At 40.3% G+C, this 24,918-nt stretch overlaps 1 protein-coding gene across 9 annotated transcripts in view; it reads left to right on the top strand.

Annotated features, from left to right (window-relative positions):
* The window catches only part of RNF144A (ring finger protein 144A), a 68,402-nt gene that overhangs the window by 18,164 nt on the left and 25,320 nt on the right, over positions 1 to 24,918 (top strand). For 4 of the 9 annotated variants that reach the window (XM_075049193.1, XM_075049195.1, XM_075049188.1 and 1 more), the window contains one exon: positions 20,639 to 20,784. In XM_075049193.1, the coding sequence (XP_074905294.1) occupies positions 20,650 to 20,784 (135 nt within the window). In that variant the 5' untranslated portion in view covers positions 20,639 to 20,649. Of the gene's footprint in view, positions 1 to 18,173; positions 18,314 to 20,638; positions 20,785 to 24,918 lie in introns of all 9 variants that reach the window. The other 5 variants (XM_075049189.1, XM_075049186.1, XM_075049190.1 and 2 more) reach the window with 2 other exon arrangements.

The raw sequence follows: 24,918 nt of genomic DNA, 5'->3' as shown, positions 1-24,918 counted from the left end.
TCACAGCTTTTTGTACTAGCAGAAAAACAAAATTGGGAAAAAATGAAGAGAGCTTAAATTTAATTTAAAACCAAAATGTCTGATATTGTTTTCCATATCTCTTGCTTAAAAAGCAAGCTGAGGTTCAAAAAACAATTATACAGTTTCATTGCTTTCTTTTTATTTTAACTAGATGATTTAAAACTTAAATATAGAGAATTGGAAAGGATTTCTTGGGTCTCTCACAGTGTGGCCTGTAGATAGTATGATTCCTTTTGCAAACTTTTAGTTTACAGGTAATCAGTATTTCTGCTCCCCCCTACTTTTGGAAAGCTGTGATAGAAACATGTAATGCATCTCTGATACTTAGAAACTTGAAGAAAGTTTCTATAATAAATGGACAATGGCAAGTTTGTACATGTCTGTCCACGTGGTTAATGATGTGTCTTTTTTAGCTGAAATAATACCTCTCCCATTGTGTGATGTACATTACCCTGCATTGTGTGTATTCAGGGAATGACTATATCTCTTCTTGATCTCCATGTGTGAAGCTAAATAAGCCCGGGTCTGTTAGCCTCCTTTCCTGAGATCAGCTCTCCATCCCTCTCCCATGCCTTCAGGCATAGCGGTCTGCCTCTGCACCCGTTCCCCACCATGTTGTTCTTACCAGCAGTGCAGCTTGTTCTCGCGTCCCTGTTTTAGTTTTCTGCTGAGGTGTTTCTAAAGATCCTCAAACCTCTCCAGGCACCACCTCCCATTTTCTGAAACACAAGGGGAAGAGTGTGTGTAAAGTGCTCTCGGGACCCTTGTCCAGTCTTTCGGAGAAGCATGCGGAGCTGGTCGGTCTTCTTGAAGTAGAAACCTCAGTTTAGTGTCATTATTCTGGCAAATGTGAAACAACTGTGGACTTCTACAATCTTTTGCGGACTTCTGTGATTGGTGTGATAGCAGCTCTGACATAGTGTGCACATACATAGCTGAGATGTGCCTTGAGTTTTTGAATTTTTCTGCTGCCTGCCAACCCTATGTCCCTGAAATGGCTCTGAAGGATTACTGAAATGGAGCATATCCTGGCAGAGGTCTGTATTGGAAAATATTTGTGGCATATGGATGATCATGAGGCATTTTTGTAATGAACAAGAACATACCATGCATAGCTCAGACTATTAATAAAAAGCAGAGTGTTGCCCTCTGATTTTGCTCATCTGGCAGGCAAGAGCCCACCATGCCTGTCGGTGTGATAGTGACCATCGTGGTAGAACTCACTGATCTTTCCTGACCATCTAGAGAAGCTCTCGTGCGGCTTGTCATCTTTAGAGATGCTTTCACAGACATAGCTTGCTCCTGCTCATTAGCAGGGAGAGAAGAGAGCAGATGGGGAAGGTCAGAGTTTGCCAGTAAAAGGCAAAATTCTTCTTTAATGATCTAGTGTTGGCTTGAAACTTCAGGGCTTTCTTATGGAGTTCATTTCTATCTCATTGTTTACAACCTTAAAATAGTAAAAATCCTTCATTTTGCTGTGGAAGGAAGCAATCAAAATATTTTGGCTCTGCTTCAGATAAAGATAATGTTTTTTTAAGTAGCTGTCTGTAACCCTAATGGCAGCTGAGACCTCTATAACTGAGTCAGTGTACCAGAATTTAGTGACAAGTGTGCAGTGTGGATGATCTAGCTCCAGTGACACATTTGTAATTTGCATTATTATTATTATGTTATTTCTTGTAGCAGTAGCCAAAGGCACAGCTTGACTCACTCCATAGAAAACTTCGATAGCTAAAATGAAATTTAGTAAAGATGTAAATATAATCTGCCTACAAAAGTTGAGTAGTATTTTCTCAGCCTGTGCGAGGAGGAAGAACTGTACTGCAGAGGTGATGAACTCATTCTGTGGTGACAGCCACAAATAAGGTGTGTTTTTAATTATAGTTCATGAAACAGGATGTAAAATTAAACCTATTTATTGGCTTTAGTCCACAAAAAATCTCCCTTAATAGCAAAGAAAGGTTTGAAGGTGGGAAATTACTTTTTAGTAAGCAAATTTTTTGAAGTAAATTATATCAGCTAATTCTAGAGCCATCTGCATTCCTTTGTTTGCCTGGTTGTTTATACATGCAGGTCTGTGGCTTGCTCAGAGCAACATTGAGTGGTTCTAACCAGGCAAGGGCTTCTCAGTCTTCAAGGTCTTTAATTCTTAGTTCTGAATGTCTCACTATTACTACAGAAGAACTTAGCATCCTATTGAAATAAATAGCTGTAGGTTGCATTTCTGAGGCTTTATTTCACATACTGGAGGTTTTTTCTTTTTTTGTTTGTTTTGTTGTTGCTGGGTTGGTTTTTGTTTGGTTTTTTTTTAAGCCTAGCATTAGTTTCTAGTAAGTTCAGATCGAATAAGATGTTTTGGGATTGTAGCATATGCCAAAACCCAAATGGGAGTTATTTCTCTCCTTCATTTGCAGTCTGTAGAACTGAAACCTGGCTGCAAATGTTTACTTTTTGAACAGATTCTATGTATATGTGAAATTGGCTTTCTGAATAGTTTGTTCCAGGTTCTGTATAACTGGCCACTTTTCTGTTAAGAGGGGATTGCAAGAGTTAGTGGAGTTGGGGACAGTTTTTATTTTACTCCTGTTCAGCGAGTGAGAATGGAGTAGAGGACAGTGACTACTGCAGATGCACAAAGCCACAGGGAAAACCAGTAGTATTGCAGTACTTAAATGTGCTGGAATGTACTGGCAATGTGCAAAGTAGGGAAAGAGGCACAAGTCAAGACACTTGTCTGCTGTTGTGTATTTTGACCTTCATAGAGAAGAGTTAGGCAACCACTGCATACCAGTCCTTGTAGCAATTGCCTGTCTTGTGCAAAAGGGTCTTGTTGCTGCATAACAAAGTCAGTTCCTGAGCTTTCACAAGCAGAAATTTTTCTACTTCTTTTGAATGCAACTTAATGAAATTCAGTACAGCAGTACTTGAGAAACTTTCTTGACCCTTCTGAGATTCAGACTTTACAGTGGGGCCTCTAATTTTATCAGTTTTTCATTCTCCTGTTAGTATGTTGATCCCAACAGGGATTGATATATCTCTGTTTGCCATCATCTCGGCATTACTGAATCTTCCTTCCATTCCCAATAGCTAGAAATTCAGCTCTTCCTCCTTTTTTCTTTAATTCTGGCGTGCTTTCTGCATGTTTCAATCCAGTTTCCCTTTCCTATAAAATTTGCAGGTTGGCTTGAAACCATCCTGCAGGATAAGAACTGCCAGGGGGAATGAAGCTGCCAAAGAGCTTGGCATCTGAGAGGGGCCCTGTCAGATTCATCCCTTTCCTCTGCCACCGTGGTAAAAGGCTGATTTACAGCTTGCCATATTAATCAGCAGTCCTTTTAACGTCTCCCTCATAATTTTGAGGTGCTGGTTCCCATTTCTGTAAGGACTAGAGCCCAGGGCTGAGGAGGAAGCTGGTTGGTGGCTGGTCTGTCACAGGCACAACATGAGCTGCACAAGCAAAGTAGTTTTCTCAGGGGCTGTGGAAGGAACTTCTCCAGGAACTTGGAGCCCTCTCAAACCTCACCTCTTGCTGTTCCAAGCACAACACCTACTTTTCAACCATGCTTTCTTCAACCAAAATGCAAATCCAGTATCCCCAGAAGAAAACATTTCATTTTGAGTATTAGTAGAGAAAGCAGGAGGGAGTACAAACTGTCTGTGACACAGGATAATTATATTGCCTTATGTGCTACATACCACTTTGCCTGCTTTTTCCATCTGCTGAATATCTGACCACTGCTGGCATTGCAGGAGCCCAGGCCTCCTGGTTATTTCGGATTGCTAGCAGGTATTGGTGCATCCTCCTCAACCCAGCTCAGGTGATACAAATCTATGGTTAGAAGTTAAGCCCAGTTTGTCACCTTGTATTGGTTTTGTGCCCAAGTGCAAGAGCCTGTATTGCTGACCAGCACCTGGGGCAAGAGGTCTCTGCCCAGCAGCCTGAATTCTTGGTCTAGTGCCATTTTTCTGTGACTGTAATTGGTTCCTTTTCTATTGCTTTGTGATTATTTTTTTCTACTGTTTTTTTTGGTCACCTTTATCAGGCATTTTTACAAATGGCTAGTTTTATTCATTTGCTAACAACCACATAGTTAGAAGCCCCATGTGGTCAGCTTATGCCTTATATGCTTTTAAATCTTGTATTTGGATGTTTTCTGGTCTGCACGTCCTTCTCATTTTCACTGTCTTCTGTAGACCTTCATTAGTAGGGTTTGGGGTTTTTGTTCTTTTAAAGTATGGACAGACTACAGATGTGCTGGTAGTTACTGACCTAGTTGCTTTGTCAGTCATATTCCCAAACTCCCCATTAACTCAACTGTGTGACTTCAGCTGTTAGACTTCAGATGCTTAAAGCTTATGTAGCATTGCCTTGGCTTACAGCTGGTACAGTGTGTCTGGGGCAAAAACCTCCCTATTCTCCATTTAGAACAGAGTTTGGTATGGATGAAAGAAAGCCTGAATTTCCCATCTTCTGTTGCATTGTGGGGTTCTTCCTACGCTGCTCTGCTCTGGCCTTTCCCACCTAAATGAGTTCTGAAGCCCACCAGGCACCCTTTGTTCAAGTTGCGATGCTCTTGCTCCTACTTGTGCTGACCGATGTAAAGGAGATGCACTGCCTTTGTGTCTCCAATTTTTAAACAAATGGCTTGATCCAGCTCTTTTAGAGAAGCAGCAGCCAGCTACTGTGCTCCTCCCTCCCTCTTGTCTGTTTTTAAAGTAGCACTGCTTTGCTCTTGAATCTATTTAATTGGTGTTCTGCTGGAAAGAAACTAAAGGGCTGCCTTTGCCAATTAACTAGGGCAAAAGACTGTATTAGCAGACAATGTAGGTTAACCAAGGATTTCAGAAAGAAATGTGGGGTACCTTTGATGGTTAAACACTTGTTCTTTGGCAGGGGGTTCTTTTTGTTAAATCTGGAATAGAAATTCAAAGACATTCCAGAGTTCAGTTCCTTCCCTCTGAAAGTTTTCTTCCTGTCTAGTTTTAATATTGACAAACTATTTAATCCTAAAACCATGTAGAGCTCTTAACTTCTAGCCAAGTACTTATTGTCTTTTGCCAAAAAAAACCCCAACCTAGAGAATGACTTCAGGCCTGTGACACAGCTTACTCATGTGATAGACTATCTTTAGGAACATTAATAGCCATATTTTAAATGAAATTTCTATTATTGGCCTCCTAGATTGCTAGATGCAATAAAGTCAACCAAGAGAGAGCAGTCGGATTGAGTTTGTTACTAGGAATATCTAAAAACAAACCACAAGCTAATTTTAAGCAGTGGGTTGCAATCCATGTTGTTTAGTTTAGAACCTCTGGAGCAATTCCTTTCCAAACATCTCTATTTTAAACTGGTATGTCAGACCACTGTGGCTGGTCTTTCACGGTGTCCTTAACATAAAACACTATGGTGACCATTAAAGTAAATAGGAAAAAGTAACAATTACAGAACTTACAAAAAAAAATTCATTTCTTAGTACAGTGGATTCCCTTTAAATAGGAGGGTATGTCTCAAGAGCTGGGTGGGTGGTGTGTGTATGTGTGTGTACCATGTTACTTGGCTGGGACCATAATGAACGACCTCATCTGTGATCTTCCCAGAAGCTGAAAAGAGGGCAGGCTTCTGTGGTTTATGTCTTGTTTGGTTTGGGAAAGTGTGAGTTGAACTTGGAAAGATTCCTACTATCTAAAATGTTCAACACGTGGCCTCTAGAAAGCGTAGAATATCTTTAACTACTGTTTTTTAATTCAGCCTTTTTAATAATAACTTTTTCCAGTAAAACTTTGTTTTACTAAGGCTTTTCTGCTTTAGTTTGTAACATTGAAGTAAAGTTAAATGGTTGATGTGACTGCTTCTGCTTTTTTAGGCTGCCTACAAAAGGGAAGGGACGAAGCTACAGGAGTCAGAACTGCTCAGACAAATATGGTTTCAAGATACTTCCTGACACCCAAATGGGCCTAGAGAAAATGGCTGTCCACTCAGTTCAGCTACTCATCTGTTTTCTGAGGCAGAGAATTTAGTACCAAGGCCATTAATCTTAGTTGAATTGTTTTACAGCTTCATACTGCTGTTAACTTCTGAAACCTGTGTTCCACTGTAGCATGCACTATGGAAACAAAAGAAAAAGTAAAATCTTTTTTTCCACAGAGGAGTTTTGCAGTCTGAGGGTGATACTGACCCTATTCTGGGTATCTTACAGTATGGAGCAAGACCTGATCTCTAGTGTTTAAGGTAGTTTGTTTGATTCCTGTTAATAAACTGGTTGTGACAGTGCAGAGCAACCATCTGAGTATCTGTTAAGATCCTGAAAAGGTTTTTTCAGGCACAACTGATATCCAAGGTGAGAAGCTTGACATAAATGTTTTATGTAGGGAGAAGCATGTCTTCAAAGAGCTATTGGCTGTTTGCTGGCTATTGTTTTTATGGGGCAAACTTTAGTCACCTTTTAGATAATGAGCTGATCACTTGGACTTGTGGAAGGGGCTAGTTTTATAAAGTGGCTTAGGGATTATATGCTGTGTATTGGTGCTTTAAATATGTGTTGCTGCTTTATTTTGTTTCCTCCTTTAGGGAATAAAATGCCTTAATTCTGATAATGTTAGCTTCCTTTAAAAACCATCAAGACTCACTGAAGAAAGTTCTTTGACTGTTTTGTTTCTAAAGTTCTTCTTTATAAACCCCTAGAATGATGACCACAAACTTAAGCTGCCCTAGAAATGTTTTCTCCCTTGCTAGAATAAGTCTGTGCAAATTTCCCTCACTTTATGCTGCATGCCAGGTCTCTCTGCTGGGAAACTGTGAAGAATAAGTACATATTTTCTATCCCTGTGCCCAGCATGCTCTCTGCTAGTAAGCAGGTCAGCACTGCGACCCACAAGAAGTGTGCAGTGAGGGCTGCGTTTCAGTATCCTTCTGCCCACACTCATGAGCAGGTAGGAGTTATGGATTGAGCAGAACGCAGGTCATACATGCAAAGCCACAAACCAAAACTCCTTTTCTGAATGTGCAGCGTGGGATATACCCAACCCACCAGAATTGAGTACCTGTTGTAATGTGTATGTTAGTTTGGGGAAGGAGTTAATATGGTCTAGGAGTGCTAAGAGGCAATACAAAATGTTAGCAGGTGATTCCTGTCTTGTGGGTAGGCTGTCACTTTCACTACATATCAAATCTGTAGCAAAGGCAAATACTCTGATCACACTGGGTGTTTTTGCATTGCTTCGTTGTTTTCTGAGGTGTTCCCTCTTTAGCAGGATGAATTATGTGGTATGTAGAAGGTGTAAGGGACTGACTTAAGTACCTGCAGTTTCCTCTTTCTAACAATGCAGTGATATGAAAGGCAACATGCTTTTTTATTATTTTATTTATATTTTTACTGCAGTTCAAATCAACAATGCTGATATATTAGAAAAGCTGTATTTAAATTATTTTTTTAATACCTTATTCTATACTGAGTTGATATTTTCCTTTAGTAATTTTCAACATCTGTTCTGTTTGGGTAACTTAAAAGCAAAGTCTTTTCCATAACATTAAAGGTTAAAAACCAAAAAGTCCTCATCAGCTCCATACTGTCCTTACTAAATGAATTAATTGGCAGGGAAAGCCATTTACAACTGTAGAACTGCCAGTAGTTTGTTCTTAAGGTTTTGTTATAAATGAGGAAAGAAGAACTATAGTTCAAGCTCCAAAAGCATCTTAATTTACTACAAGTAATCAATGAGTAAGAGGAGAAAACTAAATGGCAATGAGAAGTAATAAACCAAGGCCCAACACCTATTGATTTTTAAGAGCTGTGCTAAAGTGTACAAAGCAGTATGGAGAAAATCCCAATAGCATTCCTCTGCATGTGTTCCCGAAATCAAAGATCTGTAACTTATTGGTACTTGTTATTTAGACAACTGTAGTGTGGGTAACCCTGAAGGGAGTGTTTCCACTGTGGTCAACCTGCGCTCTTTCCTTTCTTCCCCTTATGCTTGCTGCTGTCTCCACATACCTTAGCGCTTCAGCTTTTGGCTTTGGTCCTTCCGCCTTTGCTGGTGCAGAGGCGTTATGCATGGTCTCTGCCACATGCCGATGGGGTCCTATGGTGCTGCTGCTTTCTGTGGTAAGGTATGTGCGTTGTATATGCATGTTATGCTGCAAATGTCGTTAAATGTGGGAAGATGGGAAAAACCCACCCCCACCACCAGCAAAGCAGGAAGTATGAATATGCAACAGTAATGTTACTGTGAAAGAGCAGAGACGGGGCTGATGTTGAGGCTAATACATTACACCTCTGAAAATACTACAAATGCTGATTCTCACTCTGTAGAGGGGGAAGGGAAGGAAAACATGCACACAGGCAGCTAATGCACTGCTCATCCACCCAGCAGCCTGTGTGATGTGGTAGGTACCAGCCGATGTGTCTGCCTGAGGCATGACTAAACTGTGTGAGCTGCTCAGTTATGCGCTAAGTTTGAGGCAGAAGAGGTTATCTGTAGTTTTTTATAACTCAGGTGATGCTCTAATCACTAGATCATCCTTCTCTTGGTGTATGCAATCTTAGTGGTTCTCATTGACATAAGAACTTTCTCTTGTGTTTGTGGAAGGTCTTCCAAGGCCTGTGCTAAATGACTTGACTAGCCCATCAATAAGAAGGGAGGAAGAAAGCAGACCAAATTAAACATCTGCCCCTAATCAAAGTGTTATTACCTAATAAGAATCTGTCTGTAAGTTCCCTGGCCCATGTGAGTGACAGGTCTGTGCCTAGGTGTGTGCTGGTTGAATGTCACATCAGGACACAGAGAGATGTTGTTGAAATGTGTAATTCTGTAATGTGCAAAAGGAAACTTGGGAACAAACAGCACTTCAAGCTAGCTTGGCTGAGATGTTAACATAGACCATAATATAATAAAGCTTTGTAACATTGTGCTTAAAGGCAAACTGCTCCTCTCCCAGGCAGAAGAGGAAAACTTGTTCCAAGCCGGTTTCCTAGTAGGACACCCTGACCTCTCCTGTTTGGCTGACCTGGGCTATCCTCCCTTGGATACACTGCAGTGGAGGTGAAACTGAAGAACTGGATTGTGATGCAGAAGATGTGATGGGAAGAGGGCAGGCTGCTTCAAGCAGGAGGAAATTAGAGCAACAGTGTTATGTATGGGAAAGGAGGTAAAAGGACAAAGAAGAAAAAACTTGTAGGAGGATGCAGGGAAATAATCAATTGGATTTGAACATTGTGCAGAGAGATTTGAATCCAGAGTCATCAAGTTTGTCAGGCCAGAAGTTTATTGTGAAATGTCCTAGCTGATAGGTGTAATTTTTATCATGTGAAGCATCATGTGATATGAAGGGTTGACTTTGAGAGATGCAGGAATTTGCAAGTCGTCTTACGTTATCCATTTTTAAATGTGGTACTGCTATTAAGAGAAACAGTGAGTAGCTAGTACTGTTGATCAGGCTAGATCCTGTTTGCAGGATGTATCAAGCAAGCTGTATCAGAGTTTTCTCAGTGTTTGAGAGAGAAAAGAAAAAAACCAATGACCTTACTGATCTATAATTTAGCCCATTGCACAGCCCAAGCCATTGGATTTATTGTCAGGAGACTGAATTCTCCCAGAAAGATGTGGTGTTGTGTGTGTTTAGTTTTGGTTTGGTTTTTTTCTGTTTGGGTGGGTTTTTTTTCCCTTTGGCTGAGGTATTAGAGGCACAATCTCCCTCTGAAGGCCTTTAAAATCACTTTCCTTCCTCTCACTTAATAGGTAATGTAGGCTGTTACCTTAGAAAATATGCTTCTTTAGGCACCAACAATAGGGTGTCTATCTGAGGTAGTCTAAATCCCATCCTAAGTTTCTCCTTATGCTTAGTGTGGTGTGTCACACCAACATGGTGAATGAGTTTGTATACCATGACATCTAATTCAAATCCACTGTACTATTTTTGTCCTCTGAAGACTAGAGAGGCAGTTCTGGGTCATATCTGATGCACAGTGTGATAAGGTATAATAGAAGCTGTTACTTCTGCAGAGAAGCTGTCCAGCTTCTAGCTAGGAGTTGCTGTTTTTAGGCATGGTTTTGGAAAAAGTAGAAGCAATTTTCCAGATGGCTGTAATTACTGCACAAAACATTTCTATGAAGTTTTACTCTTTCTATGAAGAGTCTTTCTCTTGTGCTTTGGCAATATTTTCTTCCTAGTCCTATTGACTATATGTGCTTTGTTGGTGGTTCTCCCTCTTAACATTGTTAGTGGAAGATAACCCTTCAGAACAAGGGAGAGCTTCATGCTGATCTCTGAGGGGCAGATCTGGGGCATGAGACTGGGAACTCGCTGTCCACACTGGGAGCTGTGAAAAACACTGTCTCTTACAAATATCTGCCTGGAATTTGGTGGTGGTTGAGTCACAGGACCAGAGAGCTGTGGGTAAGTTAACCAGACTTCACCCTACTCTGAATGCTGTTTTCAGCTCCCAGCATATCTGCATTGCATTTCAAGTGTAGCATATGAAGGGATGGTATTTGTGTATGTGTTGTCTTACAGCTAAGATGTGAGCTCTTGTTAAAACCTGAGCTCCACTGTTAGTATACAAGTGACAGGAAGAGGATTTGTGGTTCTTTCAGTCCCATGTACTTTGTTCCTTCACCTGAGACTTGTAAAGCATAATGGAAGTACAGCACTGGGCAGTGCACCAAGCATGCATTTTGCCATAGTTGCAAGGAAAAAGACAATTTTAATTTCCTTTTGACTGGTGGAAATGAGAGAATTGCTCAGGTGGTCTCTCCAAGTGTCTCATAACTAGGGCTCCATGCCCCTTGCTTGTTATAAGGGGCGACGAAAAATTGTATGCCAGCCCACGGAAAATCCAATCAAAGTTTATTAAAGCAAGTGACAAACAGGCAAAACAGCGCTGGGCGGCCGGGGAGTCTCCGCTCTACCAACGGCGCGCGCCCCCCTCCCTCAGAGTTCCCTTTTTATAGTTTTTTTTGTTGCCAGGTTAAAGTCTAGGGTCCGGGCTCACGTGGGCTTGTTTCTGCGATTGCGCGCCCTGTTGCTGGAGGAGTCGAGGGATGAAGGCTGTACACCTCCCCCTCAACGAATGCATACAACAAATGGCCCATCAAGATCCCAAGCACTGCAATCCCTGAGGCCAAACACACATCCTCCAGGATAGTTAACAACAAAACCGGTTTTGGGTTGGCAAAAAGAGACCGAACTATGTACATATCATCTGTAGTTAGAATGTTTCCAATCGCACCTGTCTGCAAGGGCTAACACTGCCCTGCAAAACGAACACACTATGCAAGGCCTACAGAACCGGTTTGATTAACAAATACATATAAAATAAATTTATCACATTGCTCATCTGAATTTTCTCAGTAATTTTGCATAGCTTTAAATGTGGCTTCTAGCTTTAAGCTTCTAAGGCTTTTCTCTTCCCCCCCAACAAAGAAAATACTCACAGAGCTCAAGCTTGGTGTTATTTAGACATTGTGTAAACATAGCTCCTGCTTTGAGAGATTCAACTGTGGAGAAGGAAAAACGTTGTGGTATGTTAAAGTTTCAAACTGCTCCTTACTGATTTATTGTTATTGTGGAGAGAGCTCAGAGTGCCCTAATTCATTAGTTCCTTGTAAGCAGAGAGGAGGGAAAGAATAGGAGGAAGCCTGGGAAGGGGTGGAGGGGGAAAGGGTTGGGGAAGAGAAAATAAAAACATGGAAAAATATAAGGGATGGGAGGAAAGGCATAACAAAGCAGTTGTTTCTGATTGGGTGGTTTACAAGTTTCTGGAAAATAATAAAATAAGATGTTACCCTAGAGAGCAGTGAAGTTGTCTGTGCCCTTGTTATTACTGTGGCCTTCACAAGCTAGAACATAATTCAGATATGAGTGACTTTTCACTGCCAGATAGCGTTGAGGGGTTGCTGCAGCTGTGAGTTGCATGCTCAGGTTACAACTGGCTTTGGTTAAGACCAGTCTCTTTTAGGTTGGCTTCATTTTACTGCACTTTAAGACCTCTTAGAGGTGTTGAAGTCTGTCAGATTCGCCCTGGGCTCCTTTCACTGTGGGAGAGTTAGGACCAGCAAGAGGGCAAGGCATATGGGTGGAAATCAGCCTAAGGTTTAAGGTAGTTACCTGTAGCCAGTAGTAGAGCTCTAGTTGGTATGGCCAGCAGAACTGCCCAAATAATCAGTACACCCTACAGTAGGCACCTACAGCCCATGACTATAATGGGGGCTTGTAGCTTGTAGCTGGAAAGCATGACAGTATCTTAGCCATGTTAATTTGGAGTAGGGCTTAACTGTGTTCTGAGCTGCCTGCCTCAGCTGATGAACGCTAGCTGCATAGCCCTTGGTGTACCCATGGTTTTGAGCATGAATTCTGCTAATGGTGGTGGCTAAAAGGTGCAGAATACTCTGTAAATCTGAAAATTTAGTAACCATCAGCTTTCTTCCATCTGAAAACATTCATCCAGGAAAATAAGTTTGTTTCTGATTTTGTCTCCTGTTAACCAAAAAAGCCAAGTCAACAGGATGTTGTTCTTTCACTCCGAAGAGTCTCCTGGTTGCTGCTGGCATCTGCTGAAATGTTTATTCATATCACAACTCCTTTCAAGAGAGATTATGCTGTTTTTGTTGTAGTCAACTCTCAGTGGAGAGGGAAGGTTTGTTTTTGTTTTTTTTTTAACCTGAATTCTTGTTTCTTTGGTCATGATGCCAATAGGTTGTTTTAATCTGTGCTTGATCTCAGAGTCTTGCTACTATTTCAGTCATGTAGTCTTGGTTCTGGTTTGTTGAAACTTGGAGAGAAGAGGAGCAATGGAGTGGAGGGTGTCACTTCATATGGAGAAAATCTTTCTTATTTTCTAGATTCTGTGTGCAGCTGATTTCCCTGTCTCTAAAGTACTCACAGAGCTTAAACATTTTAACTGTTAATGATTTAACCTGTCATCTTCCACACTTTTGCATGGGCTTAGTGGTTGCCACAGTAATTCATAGTTGGTACCTTGGTCTTGGCCCTAGTATTCAAAGAGTGGTTCGTTGCAGTAAAGTTCATGGGAGTTTTTAATGAGGATCTAATGGGTTCATGACTCTTAAAGCAAGCAAATGTGATGGGCAGGCTCATTCTCTCCTGACCAAAATGTGTTGCATTCATGCCAGTTTCAGATCCAGACACCTGTGCTATAGTGTCTAGGCTTTTCTCCAGTATGATGCAGGGTGGAATTCCCTGCTCAGCATGGAGGAGGATGCTTTTTAAATGCATAATATCTTGGCCTAGCTGTTGCAAATTATGTTGATGCCTTGCCTCTGTGGCTGCTGAGAGTGCCCTGAGGTGTGCCGAGGGTCTGGGACTCCAGTGCTGGGAAATAAGACGGTGCAAGGGCTTGCCAGCTCTCACCTGAGGTGCTCTGCTGCTCCAGGACTCCTATAATCTCTTGGATAGCAAACATGGATTAGACACATGAATTCTGAGCAATGTTCCTTAATCTTAGTTCATCTCTGTCCTTTTGTTCATGTCATCTTCTGGGGATATTGAATGTTTGGGGCATAATGCAGTGGAATTCCCCTTCAGTTGTTACTGTACTCTGTACAGCAAAATATACTTCTTCTGGGAACAGCCAGGAAAAAGATCTTTTTCTCCTATTTTCTTCTCATTTCTCCCCTGTTTTTCTTGTGTTCTCTACTGTCTTCCTTCTCACCCCTTTATTCTTTTTATTAAACTAGTGGGATTTTTTTCCATACCTTTGAATCTTCCAGTTCTTTCCCTTCTGTCTGACTGCAGTTTCTTTCAGATGGAGTACAATGATTTATTTTTTAATTTGAAATGTTTCACCAGGGTCTGAATAACAGCCACACCCAGTTTATTTCAGGGTGCTGCTGTTTGGTGGTACTTTGAGAAGCCACAGTGGCACCAGAGCTGGTGACAAACACAGGAAAATGCAAGGTCAAAAATGTCTTTGGCTCTTGCATTATTTGGTGGCTGTATTTTGGGGGATACGTGAAAGGATCTTGCCCTCTGAGGCACTTCTGGACAGAAGATGAGCTTGTGACATGTTTATTTGTAGTATTCTTTAGAAGTTGGAGCTTTAAAAATCTGTTTTTCTGTGTTTGTCTCCATAATATCTTTTCTTCTCTACCCACCCATGCATTTGATAGCCAGTATGTTAAATAGACATTCATAGATCTAGAAGCTGTCCATTACTTTTCTAATATTTAAAATCTTTTGTGGTCTGCTGCAATCAAACCAAGCTGTGTAAATTTTCTTTTTTTCCTGTCTTACATGATACTCTGATTTATCAGGAAAAGAAACAAGAAAAATCATTAACCAGGTATTTAGCAAAGAAATTTTTCTAACTTCCCCTAACAGTGACTTGTCCCAGAAGCAGTCCAGTAGATTTTTTTTTTGCACCTCTTGATGCTATTGTTCAGGTACCTTTTTATTAGTGAGAAACCAGCTGTGCTTTCTCTCTTTTTTCTTGGGCATTGGAATGTTTGGATGTAATCTTTATACATGTATATATTTTTATATTATATATGCGTGTGCATATATTAGATATTTATATATATTTAAAATACGTGGTTTTTATCAGTCAGGAAGGTAAAGCAAAGAAACATAGTGGCTAATCATGGGGTGGACTTAAGTCCCTGGAATAATTGTTTCAACTCAAGGAAGAGCCTGTTTCCCACAGGCTATATGGGCCAGGAGATTGAAGTTGCTGACAGTCCTTTAAGCTTTTACATGGTCTTTTATCTCTTCTGGGCTGGGGCCCTAGAATAGCTTGAAGATAAGAACAGAGATGGTGAGCTTGGAGTTGATGATTAGCTCTAAGGACTTCAAGGTGAGATCTGATGAGTTCACAGTAGACTATGTGTTGACATGACTTTCTGCAGTATTCTGTACAAGCTGAAGTTTCTTATGTGTTGAAAAGTTATGCGTGAAAACAGCAGCCTGTTTTACTGGAAGACAGAACATGGCTTTACTGGTTGGGGTTGTCTGGAATTCAAAGGACCACTGATATCTACTGGACTTGTGCAGTTGATTATGGATCAGATTTATGAGGAAGCCTTAAGAGTTAGGTAGGCATTTGGCAGGATTTAAGACCCTAAGGAAGTCAGGCACCAAATCCCTGTAATTTAGTCATCCCAAAACACCTAAACATACGCAGTGATAGATGCCAGTAACTAAGTGAGAGATGCTAAGTCTGCCTGTCAACTTTTATAACCGTAAAATCTACCTAGTGGGTGAATTTATTCATTAACTTGTTTTATAGAGGGATTTCTATGGCCTTATCAGTCTATGGTACAGTTGCATAATAAAAACTGGCAAAACCAACAAAAAATAATTGCTAATTGGCCAGTTATGTCATGCAGCCTTCTTCCATATTTCCCTAGCCATATAATCCTTCTGAGGATCATTGGAAGAGCCTGGGAACAGGGAAAAATGGCATTGAGTTCAAATTCTGACAGAGGGGTAACATAATCCAAGTTGCAGGACTGCCGCTGAACACCCTCAGCCACCAACCTTGCTCATATAAGCTATTCCCTGCTGACTTGGGGGTCTTGGAGATGGCTATTGAATCATGTGCAGTGATCTACAGCTGTGGCTACATAGGAGGGAACGGAATTGTTTAAGTCAGAGTCAAAATATTCACCTAATAGATGTGGCAGGCAGTGCCCATTCTGGACTGCAGTGTAGTAGCTTTTTGTAGCCTTTTTGCAGATGACTCTGCTTCAGAAATGTGCATTTTTTTCCACATAAGTAAAAAAATCGGGACAAATTTTTATAGATTTATATTTTTATATATTTATAAACATTAAATGTATAAATATTATCTATAAAAATACTTTATATAATAAATATATAAAATTGTACTGTGACAGATGTGTTTGACTTCTTCCTATATGAAGTGTAGCCTGGTTTATATATATACACACATATACTTATTTATAGATATAAATATATCTATATACAAAACTAAAACTGTACTATAGCAGATGTGTTTGATTTCATCTAGTAGCCTGGATTATTTTAACTAGAGTTATTTTGACAAAGGGACAACAGGGATGAGAACCAACTGTAAATCCCATTTAAATCCCTTCCTTCAACTTGTAAAAGAACTGTTTTCCATCATGTCAGTACATTCAGATTAAGATAACTCCTTAAGGCAGATGACGTAAGTGTACCTGATTAGCTGTCTGGTAGGAGAGGGGACTGAAGCCCTTAATTTAGAAATTAAACCCATGCCTGATCTAAAGCTAAAATTTAGATTCTGTTGAAAGCTCTGTTTTAAGTCTTGCTTGGTGAAAAAGACCCACCAGTTAAAGCGTGCTATATATGACTTTTATTCAACCATATTTTCTAGTCATTTTTCTCACATAGCTGGTCATTTATTTGTGAAGTGTTGCCGATATAACTGCAGTTTGACTGTACAGTGCCATGAAATACTTGGCTAGAGTACACTAAGAAAAATCATACTGTTTTATGATTTCTTGAATGACTTGCATGGAAGAAAGTTGCATTATTTCCTGCTTTGACAGTTTTTTACAGAAGTTTTCAGAGTATTTCTGTTTTGCTGTTTTCTGCAACTTCTTGAAGCCTGGAAAGAAAGAATTGTTCTATTCTTGACTTACCAGAGATCAAGTCAGCCAGTTGTTCTCACTTGAAAATGTAGTCTGTGTAGGTGGACCAGAAACTAAAGGATTACTGTTCAGAAATCCAGTTTGTATTCACTTAATTCATTAATTGTGCAGAAATAATGAAAGATTCCTTTCCTCTCCATACCCATCTCCCAGAACGCATAACAGTCACGTTTTAAATATATTAACATGTTGTTACAGCAACAAGAATTCAGTCACTTCTGTCTCTTTATGCAGTGGTTCCGTTCTTGTGTGGACATGCACATGGTTGCAGAATTAAATAGTCATTAGTCAGGTTGTGATTACTTATAAAAAGACTGCTCTGAACAAACTATTACTCAAGCTGTTTCCTGTGCTTCCTACTCTGAGCTTGCTTTGGGATGCTGTTCTAGAAAATGATGTGATGCATTACCATATTTCTTACAAATTCAATATTACCAGATGTGCACCACAGCCTGCAAAAGTATGTAAATGAGACTGACCTTGACTGCAGTAGAGTTTGGAGTCTGAACGAACTGATGACCAACTTCTCTTCTGGTTTTCTGTGTCTCTCTGTCTGATTTGGTGCATCTGTTATCAGGGCCTGTGAAGTATTGATGTTAGTGTTGATTACCAAACTCAGTACAAAATGTCTAATGAACTAAATATTTATTGGGCTAAGATCTGTTCAGTAGGTGGATTGGGCTATAGTTCTATACCTTTACTAGCTGTATTTCTTAGGGCCTCCTAGCAGATAGCCAAACCACGAGGCAAAATTTTCTTGTGCTCTAACTAGTGGTCTTCCGCATGAGGGCACACCAGTACCTATTTTTTAAGATTTTGTTTCTCTAGAGCTCCTCTCAGTTGCCTTCTCTTTCTTCTTGCTGTTACTTTACATTCTCCTTGAAGCATTGCATATCACTAGAAAGCATGAGAATATACTCTGAAACTGTAAGAGACCACAACCATGGAACAGTAGGAGTCTTAAATCTGTTTTTGACAGAAGGTGGTTTTTTTCTCTGCTCTTCTCATGTGAGTTTGTTGTTTGGTTTGGGGCTGGGTTTTTTTGGTTGGCTGTTTTTTAAAGCTTTCTTAAGCATCATGATGTAAACACAGAAGCTTATTATTTAGTTGCAACATTTTGCCAGATGATCATGAAGCAAGATCTAGTCTGTGCTTTGGAAAGCTTCATCCTCTATGTTCCTTTACAGGGACACCCAGCAGAGATGCTCCACTGGGATGTGGTAGCTTTTTGTACATGTTTTCCAAGGCTAGGTGGCAAATTTCTTGATCCTTGCTTTAATGCCACCAGTGACAACAGATATTTCCCCCCCACCCCCACCCCATAGTGAATGTAAGATTTCATTATTAAAAGGTGTTTAGCAAGGAGGGGTGAGCAGGAATGGCTCTGCTACCATTTGAGGCTGCATTCAGGTTTTGCTTTCTGTTGTCACCATGGTTGAGTTTGTCATGGATTACATGCCAGCTGTATTGGGCAGCCAATTTCTGCTGGCCTGCTGGATACCAGCTTGAAAGAAGTTTCACTTTGATTCACTTTTGCTTTGCAGGAGAAGACAAAGAGGATAAATATTTCCCCGTGAGGTGTTACTGTAGTAGAGTTGTGCTGCAGAAGAGGAATTACTACAGTGATACCAGTAAGCCTCTGTTGAATGTCCTAGGGAACAAGTGTAAGCCTTGGAGCTGAAAGGTTAATATTTTCCCCTTTATCATCACTTACTGACCCACACTGAATGCATATGAATTTATTTTTTGTCTGGATTGAATTGTGTCAATATATTTGGTGAGCTTTTAGTCTGAATTGTCAGATTTTACATCTTGACCATAAAGCTTGCTAGGATTTTGGTCTACCTGATGTATGCAAGTCCACCCTTAACTTAAATTTATCCCAGTTCATTGTTGATCTGCTAGTCTCATCTGCTTGATGCCATAAGCAACAGATGTGCAATAAACTGGGCAGGACAAGCAAAGGACACTCAAACTAATAGCAAACAGAGTTAGTTCAGGTGTGTTTGATCACTGATTCTCAAACACTTCATGAATGTATCTGCAAATGTCACATAAACCAAAGTCTGGAAGAAGGAAATTGGTTTTGCTGATATTTTGTGTTAAATAAAAAGTAGTAGCAATTGACAGTAAAGAAGCAGTCTAATAGCCTTAAAAGTCTTGGGTTTTCATTCATATCACCATGTCAGACTTCCCTGTTAAAGTCTCAGGAAAGACTGCATGGCCCAAGTCCTATTTTGTGACATAGAGCCGTTATGCATGTGTTGTTTTGCAGGACAATTTCATTGGTTTCCTTTGAAACAGTGTGGAACTTGTGTGTGGGCTTTTGGAGAAAGTGATACAGACCATCCCTGGAAATGGGGTTGTTTAATCTTTCTTCTCTCCCCCTTTCCTCCCTGATGGCTGTGCTAGAAATAAGTATGATTAGGCTCTGTGCTTTTGGTGTCTTTATGTACCTCTTAAAGGGCATCTTCTAATGAGTTAGACTGAATGGGGGGCTAATGTAAAATCTTCACTTTTTTAGACAATTTAGAGACCTTGGCTGAGTCATGTCCACAACTAATTGAATATCAAAGACTTAGACTTCACAAACACTTCTTTGAACTCTCCATGAGATTTCTTTGGGGGCAAAAAAGCATATTTTGCTTGAACATCTGCCTAAACCTAGTCGAATAAGCATTGAAGTCATTTTTTGCAGTTCTAGAGGTTTCGGGAAGTTCAAGATAATATGACTTAGATATAAGTAGTTCCTGCAAGTGCTAATGAAGAAAAAACCCAAGCCAAACAAAAAAAAACTCACAGCACCACCAAAACCAAAAAAAAGGTAACCATGGTTAGAGTAGTGCAACTGCCAGTGTGGGAAAGGTAAGGAGCCAGCTAATTTTGGAAGGGGGGGGTGGGTGGGGTTGGGGGATAGTGAGAAATGTGGACCTCCCAGCAGGCTTGGGATGTGAATTTTCGACACTAGGAAGATCAATGTCATGGTAACAAAACAGTACTAGTAACTATGCTGTTAAGATTGGATATACTACATAAATTACCCTAGATTTTGGGAGAATGTGCAGGTTTTTTGTTTTGTTTTTTTCCCCTATGTGTGTAACTTGTAAATTAGCTTTCCTCTTTGTGGGAATACATTTGTTGTGTGAGATTATTTTCTTTCTGGTTAGTCAGTTGACAACTCTCCATCTGGGCCCTGAAGTCTAGGATAAAGATGGTCTGCATGGTCCTATCCCATTGCTGTCTTGAGGGTGATATATAGGTATTGTAGCCTCTTTTTTATAGCTTGCTTTGTGTTCTTATTGGCCCCAGTTGGTTGTTGCTGCAACAAAGTTGTGCTCTTGGCATATTGCAAGGGTTGGGAGAAAAATGCAGGCAAAGACTCTAAACGTACTAAGAATATTCACCATTCTTTCTAAAATTAACTTAGCAAACTGATCAATCTGTTATGCTCTTAGGAACAAAAATATCTGTGTCTGAGTTGCAATATCATCAGGCTGGAAAAGGGGCATAATAGATGCTTGGTTCGGGAAAGACCTTGTGAGTCTCACCTGGGTAGCTGGAGTTGTGAGGGATAAGGAATGTATTTTAAGTGATAAGGAATGTGTTTTAAGTGATGGGTAACCAATGTTGGTGAGAGAAAGCTTGTAACTAGTGATGAAAATGACAGGAATTGGGAATGAGATTTTTTTGCATGTATAATGTCAGACAAAAGTCTGTGACCTAAGGATATTTCCTGCTTGCTCTTATATTTTGTCAGTGTATTACGTGTTGGTTGTTTTTTCCTTCTGCTTGCTATATGCATGTTCTATCAGGCAGGGGAAGTATAGCCTACTGCAAGTGCTGACACTGTCAAATTAGCCATCACTGTTTATAGTTTGGTTTTTGGTTGTTTTTTTTTTTTGAAAAGGTAACAGGCAGCAGCTGACAATGAGATTTTCAGTGGCAGAAACCTACCAAGTATCAATGTAAGGAAATGATGGAGTATCTTTACTTTCATGCTGTTTTTCAGACTGCTCTGCAATGACTACAGCAAGATATAGGCCTACCTGGGACTTGGTACTTGACCCATTAGTGTCCTGCAAGCTCTGCCTTGGTGAATATCCTGTGGAGCAGATGACAACCATAGCACAATGCCAATGCATCTTCTGTACCTTGGTGAGTTTACTTTTTCTCTTGGGCATAAAAAACGATGCACTATTTTAACTGCAGAAATCATGTGTGTTTGTGCTGAGTGGATTTCACCCTGAAGTATTGATGCTGCAGTGGAAATAAATACTGTTGCTGCAAACTTGACAAAAATGCTAGTGAGTAAGCTTTTCTGTTTTCCTGTTAAAAAAAAGTTTTTACTTAGCACTTCAGTATACTGCTATATACAGTTACCTCCTTAGCAACGTTATTTACACTTTCCCTTTTATCTATCAGTGGCTGGGATTTGGTTTTCTTTTGGTTTTGTTTGTTTTGTTGCTGTTTTTTTAACTTTAGACTAGACTAGAATCTTTCAGTTGGAAGGGACCTACAATGACCATCTAGTCCAACTGCCTGACCACTTCAGGGCTGAACAAAAGTTAAAGCATGTTAAGGGCATGGTCCAAATGCCTCTTAAACACTGACAGCCCTGGGGCATCGACCACCTCTCTAGGAAGCCTGTTCCAGTGTTGACCACCCTCTTGGTAGAGAAATACTTCCTAATGTCTAGTCTGAACTTCCCCTGGCACAGCTTTGAACCATTCCCACGTGTCCTATCACTGGATCCCAGGGAGAAGAGCTCAGCACCTCTCTCTCCGCTTGCCCTCCTCAGGAACCTGTAGAGAGCAATGAGGTCACCCCTCAGCCTCCTCTTCTCCAAACTAGACAAGCCCAAAGTCCTTAGCTGCTCCTCACAGGATGTTCCTTCCAGCCCTTTCACCAGCTTTGTTGCCCTCCTCTGGAAACATTTGGGTACCTTAACATCCTTCTTAAATTGTGGGGCCTGGAACTGCACGCAATATAAAAGGTGAGGCCACACCAACACTGAGTACAGCGGGATAATCCCCTCTCTTGACCGGCTGGTGATTCTGTGTTTAATGCCCCCCAGACTGGGGTTTGCTCTTTTGGCTGCCAGGGCACACTGGTGACTCGTTTTGAGCCTGCTGTCAACCAGCACCCCCAGATCCCTTTCTGCAGGGCTGCTCTCCAGCCACCCCTCTCCCAGTTTATACTTGTGCTTGACATTACTCTATCCCAGGTACAGAATCTGGCATTTCAACTTGTTAATTTTCATCCCATTAATCATTGCCCAATGGTCCAATCTATTTAGATCCTTCTGCAAGGTGTCTTGTCCCTCAAGAGAGTCAACAGCACCTCCCAGTTTGATGTCATAAGCAAACTTGCTAATGGTGCATTCAACTCCTGCATACAGATCATTGATAAATATATTGAACAGAACTGGCCCTAGAATTGAGCCCTGAGGAACACTGCTGGTGACTGATTGCCAGCCAGATGTAGCCCCATTGACTACAACCCTTTGAGCCCTGCCCTTCAGCCACTTCTTCACCCACTGCACTGTGAACCTGTTCATCCCCCAGTTTTGATACTGTCCCAGTGAGGGACAGTATCAAAAACCTTACTAAAATCCAGAAAAACTACATCCACTGCTTTCCCTTCATCTGCTAGACAGGTGACCTTATCATAGAAGGATATCAAATTAGTTAAAGAGGACTTTCCCTTTGTGAACCTATGTTGCCTGATGATTGCATTATTCTTTAAATGCCTTTCACGAGTACCCAGTACAGCCATGCACACACTTGTAACTAGAAAAGTATTTAATGTATTACAGATTCTAATTTCACTATCATAATTACAATCACATAACAGGTTTTCATTACCATATTGTACAAATGCATGCCTGGAATAACAAGAATCTTGTCAGTTAACTACAAAACACTGTTTGGTGAATATAAGTGTAGTACGTAGTAAAGATCATCATCACAGTAAGTGGGTATTGCTAGTTTATGAACAGAGAAAGAAAAGTAGCAGCAGTAGTAGTTTTCCATCCCTAATAATGATTTGGAATGAAAATGTTAGAACCTTTAATTTTGCAGCGGGTGCAGGTACACCAAAAATCTTTTAACGATGGTTCAGCAGTGGAAAAGTTACAGTAACATCAGTAAGAATATAAGTTCTGGGATACATGGTGCTCAAAGACTTTAATACCATGTCATAAACTCTTGAGAAATTATAGGTTCAGACATGGGATCTGGTGATTTTTTTAAATTTGAAAGTACTTTTCAACAATGTCAGTTTTTTGGTGGTTTCTTTAATGTTGAAGAGCAAGGATTATTTTAAGCAGTCTTTTCAATCTTTTTTTTAATGGAAAAAAACATTTTTCTGATAGCTATTGAGATGATATAGGGGGTTGCCAATAGAACAGGCAGCTCCTTTCTGTTGCTTAGAGAAAACAGCAAAAAAGCAGCAATGCGAACAGCTCAGTTTCTAACACATGTAATATTCTAAAAACTCCAAGTTGTTGCAACCAACTTTAATGTTGATGTTCCTTGGGAAAGAGAAAGTGAGCACAGAGGCAGATAAACAGATACGGTCTGTTGCAAACACTGCCTGTCCAATTAAAAAATAAGTATTGCTTCATTATGCACTTTGAAAGGAGTGTTTGCTCAAGTGTGCAAAAGTATATAAAATAATAGGCTTTGTGAAAAACAGAATAGTAGGCTTCATGAAAACTGTTCTCTACTGTTCTAGTGTTTACAGCTGAGTTTTCTGTGTTTCTCACTGTTGCCTCAATGCAGAGAATATTTTCATTTCATTTTTCAGTAACATTTAAGTGGCAGCAGAAAGGCTGGGTTACCAGATAGGTCTTTTCCTCTCCACCTTGTTCCTTCTGACATTTGCTGCCATCACTGATCTTCCATTTCCTCTTGGTAGAATACGGTTACTGACTCCTACTGCTATTTCAAAAGATATACCATGTTATAGATATTAAAGATATAATCTTTGCCGATAACCTGTTCTTAGGACCTGGCATAAGTAAACTTAGTGTGGTGACATTGGATTCTTGTGTTGAACTCTATTCAGATGCAATCATCAGTCCATTTTTACCACTTGTATTTGTCTTTAATAGTTCATTCACCTTTGTCCTGTTTAAGCAAATCAGTGTACCTTGTCTGCCTCTTGTCTGCCATTTGTATGAGCTTCACTACAGTGACATTTGAGTGCCGTGAAAAAAAATAATTACCCTAAAGTTTTCTTGTCAATTAATATGAGATAATATTACCCTTGTGTTCATCGATGACAGTGGGCAAAGAAATAAGAATTAATCCAAATAATTGCAAGAGGCAATAGTTATAAACCTATTACAGCCCAGGAATTCAGCATGACTGAAACCCAAGGACTCCATCTCTACCTTGTGGACAGCCTGCAGGTTAATAAATTGCCTAAGAAAATACCCTCATGATGAGTCATGCAAGACTGTTTAGCCCATTGGCAATGGTTAAGGAAGAGCATGACAACTACGCACTGGTTCCTTCATTGGTGTTCCTCCCATGATGATTTCCAGAAACTTGGTGTTTCTGGGAATCATCATTGCTGTCCTCAGTATGAACTGTTTTGTAAACAGCCAAATTAAAGTTATTGAAAACCAAAAGGAAAAAAAAATTATCCTTTTGACTCAAGACTTTGGATGGAGTCTACGTACAGTAGATACAGTACATTATACTGGGATAAGTGGAAATACAATTGGAGAAATATTTGACTGTCTCTGTTTTCTTCTGAGAGATCAAGATATAATTTTGTTCTGGCTTCTTGCTTTTATGTAAATGATCTGAGGTAACTGATGGCCTCTGCGGTGCTATGAGCAAAAAAGAAAAAGGGATGTCTGTTACAAGTGTGAAAACCATTTTTTCTGCAGCTCTTGCTCCTACCTCTAGCCCTTCTGTCTAAATCGCAGCAAGCTGAGACAGAGCGAGTATGTATTACAAAGAGATCTTTCAAGTGCAGTGCTACTGGTACGTTGGCAGAATTTAGATCAACATGCAGATTTCTCAATCCCATAATATTTCCATCTGCAAGTCTTTATAACCATAGAAGTGCTGTGGTAAAGATCTCATGAAGGATTGTCTCTTCCTGACACTCATACAATAACACAACATTGCTATTCAGAAAGATGGAATGGGGACACTGTTTCCTTTTGCTCCCTGGCAGAGCTATGCATGGATTGAATAGAGCAGACTGCTGCTCCTCTGCTGATAAGGCATAGACGCTACAATTTCCCGTCATATTATTTTGCCAGTTGTGGCT

The sequence above is a fragment of the Buteo buteo genome, chromosome 17 (genome assembly GCF_964188355.1).
Source record: "Buteo buteo chromosome 17, bButBut1.hap1.1, whole genome shotgun sequence".
Taxonomy (NCBI): Eukaryota; Metazoa; Chordata; class Aves; order Accipitriformes; family Accipitridae; genus Buteo; species Buteo buteo.
The sequence above is the reverse complement of the archived record's forward strand: the minus strand, read 5'-3'. Positions and strand labels throughout refer to the sequence as shown.